Raw genomic sequence first — 23,209 nt, 5'->3', positions numbered from 1 at the left:
TAACCTGGCTCCCTGCAACCTCCTTGATTTAGATCAGGGGTGCCCTCCAAATGTTGACCAGAACCCCTCTTCTTTCAATCACAGGCGTATAAAAATAAGAGAGTCAGGTGCGTGTTTTAAAGATTTTATTATAAAAATGGAGGCCAAGGCACACCTGTTTACATGACCCCTCATCACCAATTCCAAATTTTAAATCACCCAATAACTTAATCACCCTTGTTATATTTTCTTGGCATTGGCTCTGAGAAGGGAGAGGGAGATTTTTCGAATGCGTACATTGCTGCTCTGATTTGTGTTTTGCACCACAAGTTTGCACGTGGCTATTGTCACAGTGTGGGCAAGCGCCACCCAGAAAGAAGGCCTTCTTTGGTGAAGTATTTGCAGGAAAAAAGCCACATCTCTCCCCCCCCCCCCAGCCTTGTAATAAAGCGCATCTTCTCCCTAATCCCACTCACCTATCTCTATGTGCATGAAAACACCTTAAGTGCCAGGTCTGCGCTTAAGCCCTGATTCAAGATGATGATTAAGCCCTCCGTATGTCTCCCACTGGGAGAAAGGCAGGGAAGGGGCATCGCCAGATCGATGGGGATAACTGAAGCTAGATGGAGGATTTAAACTGGGCAGGGCTTGATCCCCAATCCAGGCTTGCGCTGTGTGAAGTAATGATTTTTAAAAAGGAGAGTGCCTCTGAACAGGCACAGAGTGCATTTCCTTCACCCCTGAGAAATCAGACAGTCGCCACATACCTGGGACTAGGGGGAAGAGTTTTCAGGTCAGTGGGTCTTAGCACCTATTTTTTTAATATAACAAACCAATAACTAAGCATGAAATTGAGGGGTGTGGGGAGGAGAAGAGAGGGGCCAAGCAGTTTGGAAGGGGTGAGAGCACCATCGAAGGTGGGTGGGTGGGGAAGGAAGTGAAAGCTTTGGCTCTGAGACTGTTCCTGGGGAGGGACACCACACATTCCCTTCCCAGCAGGTCCCTTCTTTTGGGTATTATAAAGTGCATTAGTCTTTCAATACTTTTGTAGCTGCTCAAGATAGGTCAGCAGCCCACGGCCCAAAGGAAGGCCAGGATCCCAAAGGCCAAGACGGGGGCTGCCTTTGGGGCAGCTGCCCCACAGATGCACATTCCCTTCTCTGGCCCCTGCCGTGGGGAGGGAGGGGGGGACGTGGCAGGGCCCTCGCAGTGCAGCCAGTGATGGGAAATGAAGCGCGGGTAGCCGGCGTCGGACTCCACGCTGCCACCAGTGAACTTCCAGAACTGGGTGTCCTTGAAGAAGTAAGTGTCGCCTGCAGGTGAAGAGAGAGAGACAAAGGCAAAGCTGAGAATGGAGGGAACAGGTTGAGATGCAAGCAGTGAGTTATGCCTATGGCCAGCTGGGGGAGCCAGAGAGGCGCTGTCTGCACTTGTATACATGCAAAGCATGATGCCTGAATGGTCATGGCTCCCCCCACAAAGAATTCTGGGAACTGTAGTTTGTAAAGGGTGCTGAGAGTTGTTAGGAGACTGCCTATTCACCTCAGAGACATAGCTGTCAACGTTTCCCTTTTTTAAGGGAAATTCCCTTATTCCGAATAGGATTCCTCACAAGAAAAGGGAAAAGTTGACAGCTATGCTCACAGAGTACAGTTCCCAAAGTGGTGGTTTTTTTATTAATAAATTTTATTTAATAACAATAACAATAAATCAACAATAACTAACGCAACAGCTAGTCCCTCTTCTCAGGGAAATGCAGCTCTGTGAGTTCAATAGGGGACTCCTAATGATTTTTTTTAATATAAAATTTAATTAAACAACTTTAAACATATCAGACTTCCCAAATGTAGGTGCTGGCTGCTCTGGTTTTTGCGTTTCCTCTCTGCACACACAAAACAATATACTCCCAAGGCCTCCATTTCCATAACATTTCTGGCTACAGGCCTATTGGGCACATGGGTCACACAACAGCCTCTTTTAGAACTGGTTACATTAGAATGGTAGGCTTTCCTTCATTACCCTGGAAAGTTAAGAGTTCCCCATTACCACAACCATTTCCTTCTGTTAGCAGTGGCATAGCGTTGGGGGTGCCGGGGGTGGCCGGCCGCACCGGGCGCAACATCTGGGGGTTAGGGTTAGGGGGCGCAAATTACTTGCCTTGCCCCGGGTGCTGACAACCCACGCTACGCCACTGTCTGTTAGCGACAGTCACGGCAGTTAAGAAACTGTGGTCTAATTTTTATTTGCAAAGCTGTCCAACGAAAAAGGTATATCTTCCTCACCCCTGCAATTATTGTCAGGGAAACCACAGCCAGGAACGGACACATTTGATACTTTCCGAAAGGGAGTCAGTTTCAATGGAAACATACCCTCGTTCCAGCTTGTGATATCATCCAGGTCATTAGGGACTCCCTTCCAAAGGCTGACAGGCTTGGGGTATCCCTGTTCCACCCGACCCATCCGATCATCATAGCGCCAGTACTGGTCCTTTTCGAAGAGGTACGTCTTGCCATTGTGAGGCCACACAAAAACAGCACCCACGACAGTGCGGGGAGGGAGGCCAAGATCGGACACAGGACGGGGGTAGCCCGGGTTCACCTGAGTATTAGTGAAAACCCAGAAGTGGGACCCTGCAGAGAAGGAAGAATGAATGAGGAAGAAAAAGGATCCATTACCAGAAGAGATTCTAGCAGCCTTATGTGAAGGATTTCCACAGAGCACAGACTATTTGTATCCTACACTCCCACCTTCCTCTCTAGCCCAGACTCCCCAAAGTATTGCTTACATCACAGTCAGACACAGTGAATTAACTGGATCTAATAGTCAAGGCTAAACAGACATTCATATTCTTTACAAATTGAATTCTGCTCGGAAGCATCTGAGGTTGGGGGGGTGTATTAAAAACACAGTCGCTTTTGATTTATAGTTTTCAACAGTGTAAAAGCAAGGACCGCTAAAAGTGTAAGTATGTCAGACCTTACGGCCTAGCGCACATTTTAATACATACGCAATGTTCAAATAAAATTAGAAATGGTTTGAAAAGGGAAGCTTCTTCACAAGATTTCAGTTCCCAGGATGTTGTACATTTGCACCTTAGAGTGGTTGTTATTAGTCTGCACGTATATGCCACCACTCTGAATTGCAAGCTCAGCCTCCTTGCTGCTGCAGGTGAATACTTAAGATTTCACATTGCTTGGATTCCTGCAGCTGGATCCAGGAAACCTCCCAATTCCCAGGGTTCCAGAAAAAAATCCTAAAGGGAAGTTCATTCTCCCAGTTATCACCCTTCTTTAAATATTCGACTGCACTCTACTTCCAAAGAGACCAGAAGCCCCGTCTTCCATTGTCAGTGCGTCACACTCACCAATGAAGAACACAATTTGGCTGTCATTGGCCCGTTCATAGGCAGCATCAATGGCTTTGAAATCCTGGGGAAGCCCGTTCCAAAACCGCAGCGTCTGTGCCGGCTCTAGGGAAACCAGGTGCTGGCTTGGTTGCAGCCTCCAGAAATGTTTTTCTGCGAAAGGGGTTATATAGGGTGCTATTAGCCAGCTCAGAAACCAAATAACAGTTGCCTCTCCTAAACCCACTGTTTGAAAACTCCAGAAGGCAAACAACATACCACAGAAAACTTTACAAATGCCAATCATAGCATTGTTCTTTTGCAAGGAGGTGGCACAGGGGAAAGCGTGTGCAAAGAGCACAATTATAAGAACACGGGAGCATCAGAAGCTCCCTTCTGCGGCTGAGTCAGACCAGGGGGTCCATCTAGCTGTCTACACTGGCTGGCAGCAGCTGTCCAGAATTTCCGATGGGGTTCTCTACCTGGAGACTGTACTGGGGACCACTTGCCAAGCAGATCATAGAGATATGGCTCTTCTCAAAGTAACCTGTGCAACCATTCGCTGCGTTTAAAAAGTCATGATTATTATTGGTGGCTGCTGGAAAAGGATCCCGCCTCCCATCAAACTAGCAGGAAATGGTCGCACCGCAATTCTTATGCACATGGAGTCCTCTGGATAAGGGAAGGATATGTTGCCCTGCAGTGGGTCAAATTACGTGTGATTCTGGAAATCAAAGATTTTTTCTCCCAACAAAAGGTTCGGGTGCCCCCTGCCCGCTCCCAAGCCAGCTAATCTGGAGTGTATGTGTGGGGGTGTTGCTTTACTTACTCTTGAAGAAGAAAACTTCCCCGCGGATGTTGGCGATAGCATCAAACCGGGCCTCACAGCGATCAGGTGATGGTGGACGTGGCCTGAAAGGGAGAGAGGGGGGCTCTCAGGATTGCTGCTAACTGGGTATTTTGTGAGATCAAGATCTGGCTGGTTCTTACCCTATATTATTCTACGCATTCATCGCTTTTGAACAAAGAGTCTCAAAGCAACTTTAAACTACCCAACTGGTTATTTAACTCTGCAGCCCATACCCAAAACAGTACAGACAACTCTTCCCCTCGCAGCCTCTCCTTGATTTTTTGCCCATGTGTCTGCTCAAGTCTGAGTCCCAAGTCTGGCTCCCAGCTTCATGCAGCTCCTCTTGTTCCTGGGACCAGTTTGAGGTTCCCCCATTGAGCAGACTGACCCCAGTTTAGCAGATCACAGTGTGTGAAACACCTGCCTGCAACAGACCTTCAGCATTTCAGTTTCTTTCAGCTCTCCCTGCTTCCCAGTTTACTGTTATATCCCCTGAACCCCCTCCATGCATGATGCCCACTTACTACTTTAGGAAAAGTGGACTGTACAAATAGGCTAGTTGGCCTTGAAGGTACTAATAGATTCTTTGTTCCTCCCCCGCCCCACCCGCCCCTGGAACTAACATGACTACTCTGGAATTTCAAGCAGACCTGTTGTGACATCACAGAAGTTCGGCCAATGACTATAGAGGGTCACCAATAAGCAACACTGCAGTGTTTAGGTTCCCTTTTCCTCTTAAGAACCTTGTCAGCTAGGTCGTTCATATGCTCCCAAATACACAAAAAGGGGAACTGAAAGCAAGAGAAAAACAAAACAGCTTCCTCAAGGCAAGTGTGCTCATTACGGAGCTGGAATTTAAGCCTAGAGAGACCCAGATTAAGGTGCACCAGTGTAGCTGTTGGCCTATGTTGGATCTCATCAGGAAGTACTGATAGGATATTGGGCTCTGGGGGCCTGAAAGAATCCAGCAAAGTTTTCCCCATCTCCTGCTTTCAGTCATCAGATCCCATCTTCACTCTCTGACCTGACTGGCTGGTGCTGTTCATCTCCTGTCAGTTGCCCTGGTGTATCCAAAGCTTCCAGCCAGTATGCTAAGACAACCCAAAGAATACTTTGCTGTTGACTAGGTTTTTTGGTTTTTCTGGGTTTCTGTGCCATACCTAGTCCGTATTCCCTCACAGTCAATTTAGCTCCAACGCCTACAGCAGGGGTAGCCCAGGTAGTACCTTCCAGATGTTTTGGACTATGACTCCCATCAACCCCACTCTGTATAGCTCATGGGGTCCAGGATGCTGTGGGCTATAGGTGAGCAACATCTGGAACTACCCACTTCTTGTGGGGTTTCCATATGACAAGGAAGGATACTCACCCTTGCGTGGGTCTGTCGGGTGGCAGGTCAGGGATGGGAAGGTCTGTGGGGACTGGAAATTTTGGGATATCGGAATCTGGGTATGAACCTGACGGACGCTTACCTGCAGGCAATTAAAAACAACAACAACCGGGGGGGGGGGCGGAAACGAGTCAGAAAAAACAACATGAAACATGCATTCAAGCACAAGGTGTTCTCTGACATGGGAGAAAATGGAAGAGAGAATACGTATGTATTCAGAAGGATGATGGAACAGAGAAATTGAGATACTCTCTAGAGGCAAAGTAGAGATGGCCTTGCCTCACCTTATGCAACTCTATGACAGGATGTAAAAAATAGACGCTTACAAGAAAATGAAGCAAGCAGTGACATTATGAAAGAAAAAGCAGAAACTGAGACAGAAGAAAGAGGACAACCCAAAAGGGGCGGCGTGTGCAGAGATGCAGAGAAATCTATGCCCAAGACACACCTGCTGTGCTATCTGAGGTCACCTTTGTGCCTGAACTCAGTGGATGATATAGGCCTCCCCGTCTCCGCTTTGGAAGGGGCCCAGATTCTTGTGGCGGCTGGAGAAGTTTGCTAGGTCAGCCTTGGATTTCAGCAGTCGCCTGGTCAGTATAGGCAGCTAGGAATTCTATGCAGGCGAGTGAGCTGGCTTGACAGAGGAGGGGCAAAGTGCTCCTTCCCTCCTCTGCTAAGCTCGCTCACTTAGAAGGCTGATCTAGGTCTTTAACCAGCCAGTGTGGAATTTACAGCTCCTGCTCTCTTAGTAGGTTATTTGGGGCAGGGTGTTGGCAAATTGCACTGGGTGTATTTTACTGCACCCTGATTGCCAACTGTGTGTCTATGTGTGTGTTGGGGGTGTTATAAAAGGATACAGAAAGGAAGGAAGGAAGGGACAGGATGTGATTGGAGGAAGGAGAAGAAACACTGGCCATCGAGATGGGAAGACAGCAGATGAAAACAGGAGGGGACTGGCTAGTCTCTCACCATAGAGTTGTTCAATCCCCATGGCATCATCCTGTGGCAGCTGGTAGAGCTCAGGCGATCCAACAGGTCCCTGGTAATAGGGCATCATGATAGATTCCTTGATGGAAGAATGAGACAGCCCCAAGGCATGGCCAAATTCGTGAACTGCTACGGCAAAGAGATCTGTGCCTCGACCTGATATCAGGAGAAAAGGGAAAGGTTACCCATGGGCTTGGCTTCTTCTCCCTGTCAGCCCCTCCAATCAGGTGTTTTATTGTGGTGTATTCCTCAGCATGTTCTCAACACAACAACAGCACATCAGCGAAAGGTTTGTTCTGCTTTAGTTTGCGCTGCGATGTATCCCCAATGCTTCCCCATTCTTGCTATCCAGAGGGAGCTACAGCGCAACAAACGCGGGGGCAAAAATATACGCCAAAGCATTTGAGGTGTGATTTCAGCAGGAAGGTACTGGAATGAAAGAAGTGGGTGCAACAGTCCCAGAACTTTTGTGGGTGCAAATGGTATTGAAAGCCGGAATAGTGTCTGAGTTCCTAGCAGGGACGTCTTAAGCATATCCGGCGCTGTGTTGCAAAACTCCCTCCGGCGCCCCCCCCCCCGGTTTCCCAAAGTTGTCCACCTTTTTTTAGGGAGGACGGCACTGCTGGTGGGGCTGGAGGAGGGCGGTTCCTCTGGCAGGAAGGAGAAAGAGGCTGGACACGGCGCCTCCCGGCTCAGCTGGCCGCTTTGTGCCACGGTGGCCACGGCAGACGAAGGCTCTGGGCGCAGCGCTGCTTCGGCGTGGCATGGTGGAGGCAGGTGAGGGCGGCGAGCTGATGCCAGGAGGTGCTGCGTCCAGCCTCCGCCTCTTCCCTGGTGCCCTCCAAAACCTGGTGTCCTGGCGCCCCACGCCACTAGCCTCTATGGGCAAGACGCCCCTGCCTCCTAGATCGCAACATGAGTGCAAATCATCATGAAAACACACAACTAAAAGGATGTCTGGAGGAACCCTGATTCTGAAGGTACCTGGATACTTGTTGTCCGGGTCATGTATCCATGTCTCTTCATCATCGAAATGAGTGTCGCCAGAAATGGGGTGTTCCCCAGGGAAAAAGGCGTGGGCCAGGGTACCTCCAGGCCCATCGAAAGGGTAGCTGTCTTCGTGATAGGAGCGGCTGAAGTCCACCACGATGTCAGCTTGCCCAGAAGTCTCCTCTCGGAAGGTCAAAGCTGAGGAACGGCTCCAGGCCCGGAAGGCGAGGGAAATAAGTTCCCGGACTTTATAGGGGGACAACTGGGAGGCGCGAGGGAAGGAACGGATGCTGCCGTGAGAAAATGAAAAACGAGGGAATAAGGGAGAGGAAGGCAACAGACCGACAGGGTTGTGAGCAAAAAGATGGAACCCTGGGTTCTATCCAATGTTGTACCTACCCAGAAGAGATCCATTGGAAATGAGAGGTATGACTAACTTAGGCCCAGAGGGCCTTCTCTTAGTTGGATGCAACCCATAAAGTGAGGGTGAAGAGTCTTTGGCCTTCCAGCTGTTGCTGAACTACAACTCCCATCAGCCCTAGCAAGCATGGCCAAGGGGTAAAGAGGATGGGAATTGTAGTTCGGCATCTTCTAGTGGGCCAAAGATTCCTGACACCTGCCCAAAAAAGGTAAGAAAATGACAGGATGTCTAGAATAAATTAAAAATAGTGGGAAATGGAAACAAATCGTTTATAGCGACGCAAACCGACACCCTTAAAATATTTTAGTGCAAAACCACAGGAAGAAAAGAGTAATAGGAAGTGAGATGTGGTTTTACCCACTCAACCCCACCCTCTGCTTACTGCCATGTCAAGCTGGTCTTCGTCCAGATGCTGTCACTGAGAGCATAGCGTCTCCTCCTGCGCCGGCGACGCATCAACTCCGAGGTGCCAATAATGTCAGGAAGGGAACAGCGAGGGTGGCTCATCATGTCCAAGGTCTTCTGGTCTGCAAAGGAGAGGAACATAGGCCACATCCACACCGTGCTCTTAAAGCAAGCACGGGACAAGCAGAAAACCTTTCGGACCTGCGCTTTCTTAGCACACAACAAGCAGAAGTGTGGACGAGCCCCAAGACTCAGCTAAGATTTTATGGTTGTTGGATCGGTTTCGCCCAAACCTTTCTTGTCCAACCACTTGGAGCTCTCCAGGGTGCTGCCCACCTCTCTTGCTCGCTTTGGAGGTTTTGACCCCTGCTTTGCCTGATGTTGCCCATCTGGACCTGGGCTATGCCTTGCCTTCCAGAACCTGCCATGACTTTGCTTCCTGGATCTGCAACTAGTGGCCTGTCGTCCCTGGATTCTGGGCCTAGCACATGCCCCCACTGAAGCTAGAGCCCTGCCCTCTAGCTGAGACCAGCTGTGCTCCAGAATTCAACTTGGAGCACCAGGTGTGCTCCTGAGGAGCCCTGCTAAGGTCCCAAACACATCTTTTTTGCAGGTGACTACATTGACTACACTGCTCTGGGCCCAACATCCCATAGATGATGATGATGATGATGATAATTTTTTTAAAAAATATTTATATCCTACCCTCCCCAGCCAAAGCCGGGCTCAGGGCGGCTAACAACAGTAAAGTAATACAGCATTCTAAAATCAATTCAAAATCAAGTTAATGACAACCATTGGGCCAGAGTTCTGTGAGGATTACCAAAGGGGGCGGGGTCAGACTGTGCCTTGGTCAAAGGCCTGGTGGAACAGCTCTGTCTTGCAGGCCCTGCAGAAAGATGTCAAGTCCCGCAGGGCCCTAGTTTCTTGTGACAGAGCGTTCCACCAGATCGGAGCCACAGCTGAAAAAGCCCTGGCTCTAGTTGAGGCCAGCCTAACCTCCCTGTGGCCCAGGACCTCCAAGATGTTTTTGTTTGAAGACCGCAAGGTCCTCCGTGGGACAAGCCAGTTGGCTCCTTACCTCTCTTGCCCTGACCCAGCCACTGTGATCCATGCGACGGTCACCTCCAGACTGGATTATTGTAACTCACTCTACGTGGGGCTGCCCTTGAGACTGACCCAGAAACTCCAGTGGGTGCAGAATGACGCGGCGAGACTCCTTACGGGGTCCTCGCTGCGGGATCACATTCACCCGGTGCTATACCAGCTGCACTGGCTCCCAGTGGTGTACAGGATCAGGTTTAAGGTGCTGGTTTTAACCTGTAAAGCCCTATACGGCCTAGGACCCTCGTATCTACGGGACCACCTCTCCTGGGTGAGGAACCTTTTCAGCCTGACAGGCCTGATCTTTAGACACATGCTCCTGTCAGACTTTAAGAGGTGCATATGGGCTCCGACCACATGGATCATAATGGAAAACATGACAGAAAGCTGTGAAATGACTACGCGTCACATGAGACAGGCCCTCATTGCGCAGGCAAGAGCAATCTACACACGCTTAGAGACGTTTTTACTTACACTTTCCCTGGTGTGAAAGGCTGAGATCTGACACCCAAGAGACCTGCCGGAAAGAGAGACGGCAACACATCCCAACCGACACTGGGGGTGGGGAGAAGGCGTAACCAGATTCACGTTCTCCCAGTACATACCCATCGTCCCGGTCACAGGCAGTCCTGCAAATCTTTGCATTGTTCTGATGGCGCTTTTCAGTTCCTCTGGGCTTTGAAGGCGAGCTGCCCTTGGGTCTGGTTGAGGGAGGTAGCCGTAGCGAGTTAACCACTCCTGCGAGGACATAATTAGTGGGGGTTTGTTAGTCAGTACAAGGAATTCCTGGGAACTCTTGGAACTGTGACTCTGTGAGAGGAATTGAGGAACTCTCAACATCCTTGACAAACTGCACTTCCCATGATCCTTTGGGGGAAACCGTGACTGTACAAAGTGCTATGATTCCTGTTTTGATGTATAGTGCAGATGGGGCAATACTTGGAATACTCCATTTTAAAAAACCTCTTGCTTCCTTTTTGCAGCTGTTTGGTAGATTTGGGGGTTTGAGTGAAAAAAGCAAAGTTGATCAAACAACCCTGAAGTCTTGTATGTTCCTGCTCAGGGTTTTTCCTAAAAACACAAGTGCACACATGAGACCTGGGCAAGCAGCCTGCTCTTTAGACTGTTGTGCAAATATCTGCAGGAGGTTCCTAAGTGCCTTCTGCTCAGCATGCTTAGAAACCTTCCTGTGCCCCATAAGACATAACTCTCTTAGAAATCCTTTGCAGACCTTGGCGTTCAATGTGACCAAGGTCTAAAGAGGAATCTGCACACCTGTGGCTGCTGGAGGATGGGACTTGAATGTGTATCCCTGACCCCATCCGTGATTTTCAGCCGTCTGTATTCAAGTGAATGCAGGAACAGAGCTAAACCCCCCCCCCATCACATTCTATTTTGATTTAAAGAATGTGGAAAGCATGGATGAGGAGGACCCCCCCCCCAATTATTTCAGTCCATGTTTGGTCTTCTAATTATTTTCTGTGACTGAGGAGGACAGATATTCTTGAGGGGATTCCCAACTTCCCCTTTCTTTCCCCTGAAGTGAGCGGTGCCTTTCTTGCTACTTGAGGGGAATTGAGAGCAAGGAAAAAGAACTTTTTATGCCTGCAGAGGCTTGGACTCTCTGAAGGGAAACAAACAAACATGCACACACAACCCCCGCAACACCCCTGTATCTTTCTTAGCTAAATAAAGAGGAAATGGCTTTTCCTTTTTAAAAGATAAAATCTTCTCGGGAAATTAGCATGCAGATAGTAGCCCGTGAGACTACTGCATGGTGAAAGAGATTGGGGGAGTCCGATATAGAGCCCCCTACCCCCAAGCCATCCGACTCCTCCAACCATCACCAAATTGAAACACACCTTCTTCATGCTTTAAAACCACAATGTTCCCAGGGCTCTAAATCACATGTGTGGGGAGGGCAGCCTTCTTGCTGCCTTGCAAGGTGCTCGGCCCAGAAGTTGTCCCCACAATTTCTGCATTGCAGGGGGTTGGACTAGATGACCCTTGGGGTCCCTTCCGAATCTATGATTCTGTGGCAACTGTGGGATAGGGCTAAAGCACAGCCCTGCAGCTCCTCTCACCACACCTGATTCCTTCACCTATTCTGAATAAAGGCACCACACTTTCCTTCCTCTTCTGGCATATCTGAACTACGAAGATATGTATTAGTCTGGGACCAGCTTCATGGCCGAGGCTTTGCCCAAAGTATCTTGGAAATGGCAGCATGTGATTAATGAGCTGCAGGAAGAAGACAGTTTCAGCAAATGCTGACATGCACCTTAAATCAGCCAGCCAGGTAGGCACTCCAAAATGCCCTCTCTTTTTACAGGCAGTCGGTGAAGAATGGAGAAAGAGAGAGAGGAAGAGCGAGAAAGAAAGAAAGAAAGAAAGAAAGGAAGGAAGGAAGGAAGGAAGGAAGGAAGGAAGGAAGGAAGGAAAGAAAGAAGGGACGAACACAAGAGCAGGAGAAAGAGTGGAAGAAATGAGCTATCCGATGAAACCAGCTGCCAGGAGATCCCAAACAGACAAAAGGACAGTTCTTCTTCCCCCAGGACATTATTATATTTACTATTTTTGGAACCTGCTGTCACAAGATTAGGGTGATGACCCCTTTCAAAGAGGACTAAACAAACTCACAGAAGATAGGTTTATAAATGGCTACTAGTCATGCTGGCTAGGTGCATGGGGCCAGCCTGGAGCCCAGAGGCACCCACGAGGCTCAGAGATGGTGTGACTCGGAGTATGAATTGCTAGGGCTGAACAGGGCAAGAGGTCTGCTCTCTTGCTTGTGGGGATACAGGATGCTGGGCTAGACGCTTTGCCCCCTTGTTGCACCTCCTCAGAGCAGACACACCAAAATCAGTGGACTGAGGATGGTTGTGCCCTTTGATTGAAATGGCCCTTCTCTGAGAAGAACTATAACACTGGGTACAACCCACAGTCTGCTCCAGCAAGGCTGTTCTTCAATTCTCAAAGAAAATTGTGAAGTGAGACAGGGAGCCAGACACTTGACCAGCTTCCAAACTCTTGCAGCTTCCTAAAGGTAAAGGTAAAGGACCCCTGGACGGTTAAGTCCAGTCAAAGGTGACGCTGGGGTTGCGGTGATAATCTCACTTTCAGGCTGAAGGAGCCAGCGTTTGTCCACAGACAGCTTTCTGGGTCATGTGGCCAGCATGACTAAACAGCTTCTGGCACAACGGAACACTGTGATGGAAACCAGAGCACACAGTAACGTCATTTACCTTCCCACCACAGTGGTACCTATTTATCTACTTGCACTGGCGTGCTTTCGAACTGCTGGGTTGGCAGGAGCTGGGACAGAGCAACGGGAGCTCACTCCGCTGTGGGGGTTCGAACCGCCGACCTTCCGATCAGCAAGCTCAAGAGGCTCAGAGGTTTAGACCACAGCGCCACTGTGGTCTAATGCAGCTTCCTGTGCTGTGTACGCACTGTACCTTTAAAGTACATTTGAGGTATGTTCTTTGTCCTCAAAGAATTCTGGACACCTGTGGTTAACCCCTCACCGCCTTGCAGTTCCCAGAAACCCTCAACAAACTACAGTGCCCAGAATGCTTTGAGGGAAAGAATGTGCCTTAAAGGCATACACTTGTGTATGTATCCTTTGTTCTGGAGGTTTCCCTGAGGAAACAGAGCACTCAACGGGCCCTCAAGCCTCTGTATGAATGCATGTGTATAAACTTAGTGAATGTGCCAAGAGTGTCCCTTGAGGAAGCTTTCCACTGCGGCTCTCAGAGTTCAAAACAAACTTTTAATCGCATAATTTGTCTCGTGGGCCTCTGAGAATGGATTCAGCTGAAGGTGTTGAGAGTTTCTATTATGTTTTGCATGTTTATAAGGACTCTAATGCTTTACATCCCAACTGGCTTTTGATGAAGTTTTCCTACAATGGGCTTCATGATCTGCCAAGCTTGTCTAAGTCTGTGCATACACACACACTCTGCTATATACAGTATATATATATAACAAGGGAAGGCTGGAGCCACACTGTAGTTTGTGTGGTTGCCAAACTCCATCACGATGGGAGAGCGGCAGGCATGTGAGCGAGCGAACAGCACGGGCTGCAGATGGTCCAGGCAAGCTGTTTAATGGAGGGGAGAGGCACTTTGCAGAGCGCTTTGCCAAACCTCTCTGTCGAGCGTGTCCCCATCTCTGTTAAATGCTGCTGCCATGAAGTTTAATGAAGGAGGGAGGTGCTTCAGAAAAGTGGCTCTGCTCATCCTTTAAAAAGGCTTGAGGCCAGCAATATCAAGAGTCCATTGCCTTGCTCTTTCCTGGCATGGTCCTGAGCAGTTTCTCCCAGAAAACCTGCTCTTTAGCACTAAATCGGAACAAACAGCAATCCATGGAAACCCGATTTATTTCCATTCAGTGCTAAACCGCAGGTTTCCCAGGGAGAAAGCGGCACAGAAAACAGGGGTGTGGATAAGCCCTTGGTATAAATTCAACACCTGACACAGGTTTTCTGGGGCAAGTCTGCACAGAAAGCCTAAATTAATGGTGATGGCTTGCTGAACCTGTGGCCCTTGTTCACACAAGGAGCAAGTGATGTGATAACTGCTCTGGAATTGCACACTACTTCAGCCTGCTGTGGGACGGGGAGAGGATTTGTGGATACACACAACAGAACGAAGCTTTCTTTAATTTTCAGTTTGAAAGATTGGGGTTTTTTCCTCTATTGTGCATGCAAGGTTTATTCAAGCTTTTGCTGCCTTTCAATATTAGCTGCCTACCCCATGGAAAGGTAATCTAGAAATATTCATACGCATAAACAAATCACAAGCAAGCAAACTCTGTCCTGTCCACAATGACATGTCCGCCAACATGTCATCGTGGATAACCGGGATGCGTGTCTCCCGGGATGTGCTCCTTGTGCAAGTCACGTGACCTGCGCAAGATTGCGGCCCCAAAAATTGGATGTCCCAATTTAATCAGGGCAGTTGAGGGGTATGCAATGACTGGCAGCGGCTCTCTAGGGCAGGGGTCAGCAAACTAAGGCCCGGGGGCCGGATACGGCCCAATCGCCTTCTCAATCCGGCCCACGGACGGTCTGGGAATCAGTGTGTTTTTACATGAGTAGAACGTGTCCTTTTATTTAAAATGCATCTCTGGGTTATTTGTGGGGCATAGGAATTGGTTCATTTCCCCCCTCAAAATATAGTCCGGCCCCCCCACAAGGGCTGAGGGACAGTGGACCGGCCCCCTGCTGAAAAAGTTTGCTGCCCCCTGCTCTAGGGTATCAGACATGGGTCTCTCCTGGAGATATCAGGGGTTGAACCTTGGATATTTTGGAAGGCGGATGCTCTGTCACTGAGCTCCAGCCCTTGGAGGAAGAGTGATGGGAAAGCCTTCTCTGCTCAACACTCTGCTGTCAGTCTGAGCTGACAGCACAAGGCTAAATGGATGGACAGCCTGCCTGGCTTGGTGTAAGGCTGTTTCCTATGTAGTCCCAGAAGGGGATGCTGCAAAGACCGAGTGCTGATCTCATGGGGGAGTGCCCAGCAACATCCTCTGGGCTGCAGGGTTGGCCTGAGTGAGCTTCACAGATTCCCGATTCACCACAGCCCCCTGCCCTGCTCAAAGGCCCCTTTGTTTCATTCCCTGAAGGCTGCTGTGGAATCCAAGAGCCGCCCCCTAGTTTCTCTGGACCCCCATGACCTCCCCACAACCAGCCCTTTTGCACCAGTTTCCAGGATGGACCTTTCTCCTTCTGTGTATCTATCTATCTGCACAGAGGCGCGAACACACGCCCTGCTGTTTCCAGCTGGTGGGATATGGGTGAGTTGCCATTTTCTCTTAGAAAGGTCAAGCGGCTGGCGGAAATCATCTTCCCAGAGGAAGCACAAAATAGGTAGCCATGGGAACCAGTGGAAGGAGTCCAAACCGAGAGCGGCTAGATCCCCAGATCTACTAGTTGGAAGGGATCCCCCCTCTCCAAAGAAGTGGGGTGAGCATAAAAAAAATGGTGCAAAGAGGAGGGAGGGTCTTATTGCCGCATCCCGCAACACCTGCCTGAAAGTGTAGTATGAATCATTTATAATAAAAGCACTTTTGAAAATGTGCCGAACACTCTGCAATATTAATTGCGTTCATCGTCACTAATGGAGCCCACAAGCAGGGAAAGGAGGAAATTGTTCCCCAGCAACTGATACTGTTCAGTGCTACACTGCCTCTGAACATGGATGCTCCATTGACCCATTGACGCGGGTGGCGCTGTGGGTTAAACCACAGAGCCTAGGACTTGCCGATCAGAAGGTCGGCGGTTTGAATCCCCGCGACGGGGTGAGCTCCCGTTGCTCAGTCCCTACTCCTGCCAACCTAGCAGTTCGAAAGCACCTCAAAGTGCAAGTAGATAAATAGGTACCGCTCCAGCGGGAAGGTAAACAGCATTTCCGTGCGCTGCTCTGTTTCGCCAGAAGCAGCTTAGTCATGCTGGCCTCATGACCCGGAAGCTGTATGCCGGCTCCCTCAGCCAATAAAGCGAGATGAGCGCTGCAACCCCAGAGTCAGTCACGACTGGACCTAATGGTCAGGGGTCCCTTTACCTTTACCTTTTAAACCAGCAACCATCATCACATTTTGCAGCAGTAAATTCCACACACTAATTATCCGTTGTGTAAAAAAGGAAAAGAATCGTGGAAGAGGAAGAGAACAGAGCCCACCTAGTCTGGTTTGGTGTGTAAAGCTCTACCGCTAATCTAGAATATGATCCCACACAGCCAGAGATTGTTGGAAGTGCAAACAGCAGAGATCATTCCATTTGTGACACAAGTGTTAATCCTATTAATGTTAAAGTCAAATGGTGTTGCTTAGCAACTATACAGGCATGATCCTTCCTGTACTCCGATTGGCTGTTTAGTTCTGAGGGAATTTTCCTCTATATGTGTTGTACAAGATCTGAACCAGGAAAGACAAAATCTCTTTGTTCTTTTTATTATACACTATTTTTATTTATTCTGCTCAGCAAACTGTTATCATAACTTTTCTCTCTGGACTCTGTTTGCATTATTTAAGTGGCTTTGCTAAGAGGGATTAGGCACACTGCAAAATGTAGTTGTCTGAGGAAAGGATAGCAGGAGGTTACTCAAGGAAGTGAGCCAAGCTGCATGTTGCAGGTATTAGCAGTAAAAACCCAGAGTCTCTAGCAAGTTTGATTTGGGGAAGACGGGGGAAGGGAAGTCTATTTCAATGGTCAGTTATGGCAATCACGCTCAGAACATGAGAGGCATGAGCATCCAACGGGTGCATTTTTATGTGGCCCTCAATTTTAGTTTCAGTTTTGAGTGTCTCGTGTGCTGCTTGAATGCCACAAAAAGTATTTTGAGAAAAGCACTCCTCCACAATCTATTTAATGTGGTTTGTTCATCTGATTCATAGATGCAGGAAACCTAAATGTTGTTGTTTGGGGGCGTCTAAAGAAAAACTCCCCAAGTATGCCAAAAGGAAACGAATGGATATGATGCACACAGCCCCATCCCTGCCACTGTTATTTTATTCTTTATTTATAAATTTACAAACCGCCCTATACCCCGGAGGTCTCAGGGAGGTTCACAGAAAAGATCCAACATTAAAACCACTATATATATATATATATATATATATATATATATATTCAAAATAAAAACAACAACCCAATGACACCCCTCCCCAGGAAAAAAAAGATGCCACTAGCATCTTAATGGTTCACAATCCTACAGATACAAGCTTGTCTGTACACTTGGCTCCCACTGGCACTACTCTTAGAAAAGAGGCTGACGCAGGAGAAAGATATTAAGATGGCAGTGGACTTCTGAACTGATCCTGGCAGCTAGAGCCACGGCTGAGATGTTTCCACTTCGTTAAAAGCCACAGAGACTTTCAAGTTTATGTCCCCACTTTTCCTGGCAAGGATCTTGTATCTTTAACAATTTACTTGGTTGAAGGGTTCTGCCTGGCACCGATCTATTCAAAATGCAGGAATCCTGCCCCCCAAATTTTGGTGGCAAACCCTTTCAATGAGCTAAACCCTGGGAAAAACTGGGCCCTGGTTTTCTGTTCCAGGAAGAACAGGTGCACATAGTGATAGTGGTGCGTTCAGGGTAGGACTTTAGGGCACAGAGGTAATGAGCAGGAACTTAGTACAACGAACAGGAAGACACCTCCCAAATTGCAAATCTGGCTTGTATTTTGGAGTAGCTACTGGGAAAGAGCCATAGCTTAGTGGCAGAGCACCTGCCTCGCTGGGGATTGAACTTCTGCTTGCATCTGCAGGTAGAGCTGCCTGAAACCCTGGGGAGCTTCTGCCAGTCAGAGGAGACAGTACTGAGCTAGATGGACCAATGAGATGACTCTGGATAAGGCACCTTCCTGCATCCCTAAATGACACTCAACAATGGATATGTCCTTGAAGTTTGGAGAGTGAACGGCAATCCCACTCGTGCCTTAATAGCAGAAGAACAATTGTTTGGCAGCACTAGGAGTCCTATGTCTGGAAGCAACACCCTAAGGCACATTACCAGCTAAAGGGAGACCCCCTGCTCCAAAGAATAAGTGCACTGCCAAACTGCAGCACTGGGGCGCAATGGTATACTGATTCATTCTAAGCAAAGCCTTCTATCCTGGAAGCAGACCATCCTTTATCTAAGGCAGGGGTAGGCAACCTAAGGCCCGGGAGCCAGATGTGGCCCAATCGCCTTCTCAATCCAGCACGCGGACGGTCCGAGAATCAGCATGTTTTTACATGAGTAGAATGTGTCCTTTTATTTAAAATGCATCTCTGGGTTATTTGTGGGGCATAGGAATTCATTCACCCCCCCCCAAAAAAAAAATATAGTCCGGCCCACCACATGGTCTGAGGGACCACAGCTGAAAAAGGTTGCTGACTCCTGATCTAAGAGGATGCTAGCATTTTTTAGTCAGGTTTCTTCCAGGTGTGGGCTTATTACTGTAAAAACAGGTCATTGTAATATTGAAAACAGGTCATTTGCAAAAGAGCTGGCTTTTAAAATAAAAGCTTGCCAGCTTTTTCCTGGAAAGGGTCAATCCAGATTAAATGAGGCTGGGCAGGAAGAGAGGCTGGCATTTTGATGCCAATGACCGTTGTGCATGGAGAAGCATCCATCCCATAATTGCCACCCATCTGAAAGCACCCTCGTGCAGAAGCCTCTTTCAACGTGTTAGCCTAGAAGAGTGCATGTGTCTGATTATATTATCAAATTTGCACCTCCCACTGGATTTAGGAGTGTGAAGGGTGGGTGGCGATATCCTATCCTGCAACAGGAGCAGCAAAAATGAAAGGTGGTGGGCAGCTTCAGCCACCAGGACTCCTTGACTTTGTTAAGTGAGCCGATCAAGTCACAGGGACTTGGGGGTGAATCTGTGGGATGCAAAGTTAGAAAAATCTGCAGGATCCCAATGCCCAGACTTATTGAGACACAATCTGAGTTCAGCAAGTGTACAGACTCAAAGCTACAGAGGATAGCTACTCTTTGAACTTGCCTTGCATATTTAGAAAATGATTCAAAAATAAGCAGATTCCAGGGGTTTGTCCCCCCCACCCCGGGCAAAGGATGGTATTGGGGGGTGGGGACCAATCAAAAAGGACAATTAAAGGCATCAAATTGGAAAGGACAGACAGATGGTGGCAGATCTCTCAGTTTTTCTCCAACAGAGGACAGAATATACCCTTTTCTGTGGCTATAGATAAGGGGTGGGGGGACAGGATACAGAGGTTAGATTGTACATTACCAAGAGGCGAAAAATTATCCCTAGATAACTGAGGCAGGGGGGCAGGAGGGAGAAAACAGGGACTAACTAAAGGGATCAATTATTTCCCAACAGCAGGCAATTTGAAACACGAAACCTCAAGGAAATGGATCGATTTTATCCCTCTTTCAGGGGCAAGAGATGAAGAGATAGGAGCTCCTCCTTCACCCCACTCCCAGAGATTTTGGGACAGGGTCCAGCTCCCACTTATTACAAACCCCTGGGCATATTTATTTTTTTCACAAACATCGACAAGTCCTTCCACAGCCCCCTCTAATTCCAGGCACTAGCTTCTTCCCAAGGGGGTCCTGGCCAGCAGAACTCCTCCCCAGCTTTAACCCCTGAACCCTAATGATCTCCTAGAGAATCTGCTATCCCAACTCCCCATAAACACTAGATCCCCCCCCAAAAAAACCTCAGGAGTCCTGACTCCTAGCACCCTTACCCTAAACCTAGCACCCTTACCCTAAACCCCCAGACCCCGCTCTTTCCTGAGAAAACCCAGGCATCTTGGACTCACCAGCCCTCTGGTCATCTCCTGGGTGCTAGATGGTGCTGCCCTGGTCTGGGGGAAAGTCCAGAGGCAGAGAGATGCCAAGAGGAGCAGCATCTTTGCTTTCCTGTTGAGGCACTGATGCCTCCAGCTGCAGCTCTGGCCCTATACAGCAGCTCCTGTTTCCCCCGCCCCCTTCCTCTCTCAGTTCTCTTTCTCTGCTCCTGCTGAGAAAATCCATCCCAGTCACAGAGCATCCCAGTTTCCCCCCAGGGGAAGCAGATTCAGAGGGGGATATGGGGGGGAGGGGGGACAGGAACTCCTGGGTTTCCTAAAAGGGGGAGCAGGATGGGAAGTGGGGCTCTGTGGTTCTTGCAAGGTGAGTGTAAGCTACTCAGAAGAGTTACAGCAGCACAGGGTTGGAGTTAAGCAACTCTGCAGTCCTAAATACTCTGGGTCAAGGGTATAGTTGTCACCCCACTGGGAACAAACCCCACTGAATTCAATAGGAGGAGGCATGGTTAGGATTGCAATGTCCGTCTTCTGCGGGTCTTCCTTCTCAGTCAACATGAGACTTAAGGCTTTTCCAGACTGGTTTTGGGGGTTGTTGTTCACAGAGAGGTTTCTGCAACATATCATTGACACGGTAACAGTGAATAAGTGCTGGGTTTATACTGCACTGTCTACACATCATTCTGCTTAATTACTTGTTCTGACAGCTGCATATTCCCTCATTGCAGCTCTATGATTCCATGATCTAGGACAGGTACGTCCAACAGGTAGATCCCCTAAAAAACAGGCCTTCCTTGTTCCTAAAAAAGCTCAACAACATTGACCTGAACCCCCAGAAAGGAGGTAGATCACTGCCAGTTTTTAACTCGGTGAGTAGATCGCAGTCTCTTGGGAGCTGGCCACCCCTGATCTAGGACTTTTGATGCTTCCCAAAAGATACAGCATTACTGCTGTCCAGAGGGGCAATCTTGTGCTTTAGCACAAAAAATGCAAAACACTCGTGTGCACATCTGTGGTATGAAAGTTACAGGATTTCAGCAGAAAGCTATGGGGCATGCCCCAGTTTTGAAAACGATGCTAAACCTCCGGTTTGAAACTTTTGCTGGCGCAAAACAATATTGAAAGCAGGGGCATGATTTACTACATTTATACCCAAGCCCTTCCTCCTGAAGGAAAAGAGACACGACAAAACATTTGAAAACATACAAGCTGACCTGACACCATCATGAGCACAAATAATCATAAATGAATAATAATAATAAGTCTGGAGGGGACCTTATACTTTTGCTTGGTTAAACAAAAGTCAGGACACCTGGGTTCTTTCTGCCGTTGTAGAGGAGGGGAGGAAACCGTCTAGACCAGCCTTTCACCAACTGAGTCAGATAATTCACAAATCCCTGATTTCTCTCCCCCCCCCCTCGTTATCACGCCCCCCCCCACCGGTTTCGCTTTGCTTCGTTTTGCAGAGGAAACTAACACATCACACTCTCACCTCCCTTTGCTCAATTTCTTCCTAAACTCGCTGCTTAATTTCCTGCTTCACACCTGGCTACCCCCTGATGGGACTCTAGGGCATCCTAATGGAGATAAGCTTAGAGGTGGGGGAGGAAGGCCGGGTCTGCAAGAATGGAAGCTGCAGGGGTGAATGGGTCCGTGTACAAACACCGGATTTGAAAGGCAGGTGAGTCAAAAGTTGCAGGAGTTTGATCCAGCATCAGCAACTGCCCTCCAGTGACAAATATATTTTAGCACAAAGCAAAAAGGTCTTTACAAAATACTCACGTGGAAGGATGCAGGAGGAACATTTAGAAGAACTGATTTCACCCCAGAAACAGCCGCGTTGCACTATTTGGGGAGAGGGCTCCGTATGCACAGACGCCCCGCAGATTCACACGTGCATGCGAATCGTTTTATCTCAGGGGCCGAAAACGCATGAACGGCCCGCAGTGAGAAGTATGTACTGCGGTCTTGGAAGTGATAGAAACGCCCAGTCTGTCACCTCCTTTGGCTCTTCCCTACATTTCACGTTGCCTCCCTCGTGTAATTGAACGTGTGCACGGGGCCACTTTCCCTTTAGTAGGTCCTGGTAAGGCAACCTTTTCCTGAAACGCTCTCGCCTCCTGAAGGGTGGTCTGTTCTGTCCTTATAGGACTTGTCCCGTCCCACCCCCCACTCCCAGTTTCACATTTTGGGGCATAGCTTTAGAAGCTAGGAAAGAGATGATGAGAAGCATGTGCAAAATGCATTTAGGGCACCCCCGCGTGGAATTATGGGGCAGGGCTCTCAAGAAAGCTCCAGCTCCGGCTGCTTTGTTTTGACTTTGGATAGGCTGCAGCCTGACAGGTCAAGTGCAAGGAGGAGTAAGCTGACGTTGCTCGGGTTACGAGGCAAAGGGGAGCCAAGCAATGGCGTCTTAGTCAAACATTAACAATGGCATTAAAAGAAAAGAAAAGAAATCTAATCTTGACAAAGCAAGGCAAATGAGTAAGCTAACTGCTTCCTCTTGCTCGGATGAGCCTCTTGTGTTTCCCAGAAGACATTCAGCATGTGGCCTTGGTTGTTTGTTGTTTAGGCTCCTTAGCCCTATTCAGGCATTATTCTCTCCTCATGAAAATGCTGCTCTGGTGAGAGAGCATATGCTGGTCTTTCCCCTGTTTGGGACTCTCCTATAGAGATGTCTTCTGGGGCAGCACGCCCTGTTCAAACTCTTTCCAGGGTTTGAAGGTGTGGTGGTGGCCCAGGTATTTTTGGCTTACAACAAAGGGACTCGTGGCAAAGATGAGCCAATGACCGGCCTCTCTACTCCCTAATTGGCACAAGGGCAGCTGGGGAAATTCCCCACAATGCCCTGGAGCAACATTATGTCAGGGGCATTGTGGGAAATCAATGTGGCAGCTCCCAGGCTCTGCCACCTCTGTAAGCGCCAGTGGTCAGCTGAGCTTAACGGCTGAGTCCCTGCAGGACAAACTCCATGGGTGTTGCTTACTCTAGAAAGAGAAAGTTTCACTTGTTGAGCTTTTGCCTCACAAACCTGCGAAAGGCAAAAGGAGTTTTGACAGAACAGAAAAGGTCATCGTAACGCAGGAGCCTTTTCTTACAGTCCATCTCTCCAGAGGCGGGTTTAGGGGAGTGTAACCAATTCTGCCGTGCTGTAGGGGGAGCCACAAAAAGGCAGTAGAATGGAGCGTAAGAGGGGGCGCGTGCCAGATTTTTGCGTCGCACGGGTCACTGCTGAAATTTGAGAGCCCAATATCCACCACTGCTCTCACTTTGCCTGCTGCCAACCCAGGTGCCCTGCTGCCACCTAATTTAGAAACAACTGCGTTTTGCTTCTGGGTTAGAACTAGTTCTGAGGTATTTTGCATAATTTCCTTCCAGTTAAAGCATTTCATTTCTGAAACCGGATGTGGGGCAGGAAAACAGCGCCTGCTTTCCCCATCACCTGAAAAGCTATCGTGGTAGATGTTGCG

General features: G+C 48.6%; 1 protein-coding gene across 2 annotated transcripts; it reads right to left on the bottom strand.

Moving 5' to 3' along the window:
* Positions 1–114: 114 nt before the first annotated feature.
* Positions 115–22,058, bottom strand: MMP25 (matrix metallopeptidase 25). Of its 2 annotated transcripts, none has more exons than XM_080977901.1 (10): positions 21,522–22,058; positions 10,075–10,207; positions 8,343–8,487; positions 7,534–7,829; positions 6,532–6,705; positions 5,542–5,644; positions 4,152–4,234; positions 3,344–3,496; positions 2,349–2,609; positions 115–1,292 (listed from the first exon to the last, which is right to left on the bottom strand). In XM_080977901.1, exons 2-10 carry the CDS (start codon positions 10,112–10,114, stop codon positions 1,045–1,047), a joined length of 1,503 nt encoding a protein of 500 aa, XP_080834027.1. In that variant the 5' UTR covers positions 10,115–10,207; positions 21,522–22,058; the 3' UTR covers positions 115–1,044. The 2 variants fall into 2 exon arrangements, with proteins under 2 accessions (XP_080834027.1, XP_080834026.1); XM_080977900.1 differs by lacking the exon at positions 21,522–22,058 and adding an exon at positions 19,755–19,924.
* Positions 22,059–23,209: the final 1,151 nt, after the last annotated feature.

The sequence above is a fragment of the Podarcis pityusensis genome (assembly GCF_964106645.2).
Source record: "Podarcis pityusensis genome assembly, chromosome: 13".
Classification (NCBI taxonomy): domain Eukaryota; kingdom Metazoa; phylum Chordata; class Lepidosauria; order Squamata; family Lacertidae; genus Podarcis; species Podarcis pityusensis.
Note: the sequence above shows the minus strand (reverse complement) of the source record. Positions and strands in the feature narration are given on the sequence as shown.

What these genes read in the sequence shown, in the direction of transcription:
- MMP25 (XM_080977900.1), bottom strand. Translation starts at nt 19,844, where the DNA reads ATGCTGCTCCTCTTGGCATCTCTCTGCCTCTGGACTTTCCCCCAGACC. An exon ending in AAGACCAGCTTGACATGGCA is followed by an intron (nt 7,830 to 8,342) that starts GTAAGCAGAGGG and finishes TTCTCACGGCAG; the next exon opens with CATCCGTTCCTTCCCTCGCG. An exon ending in GGGGATTGAACAACTCTATG is followed by an intron (nt 5,645 to 6,531) that starts GTGAGAGACTAG and finishes AATTGCCTGCAG; the next exon opens with GTAAGCGTCCGTCAGGTTCA.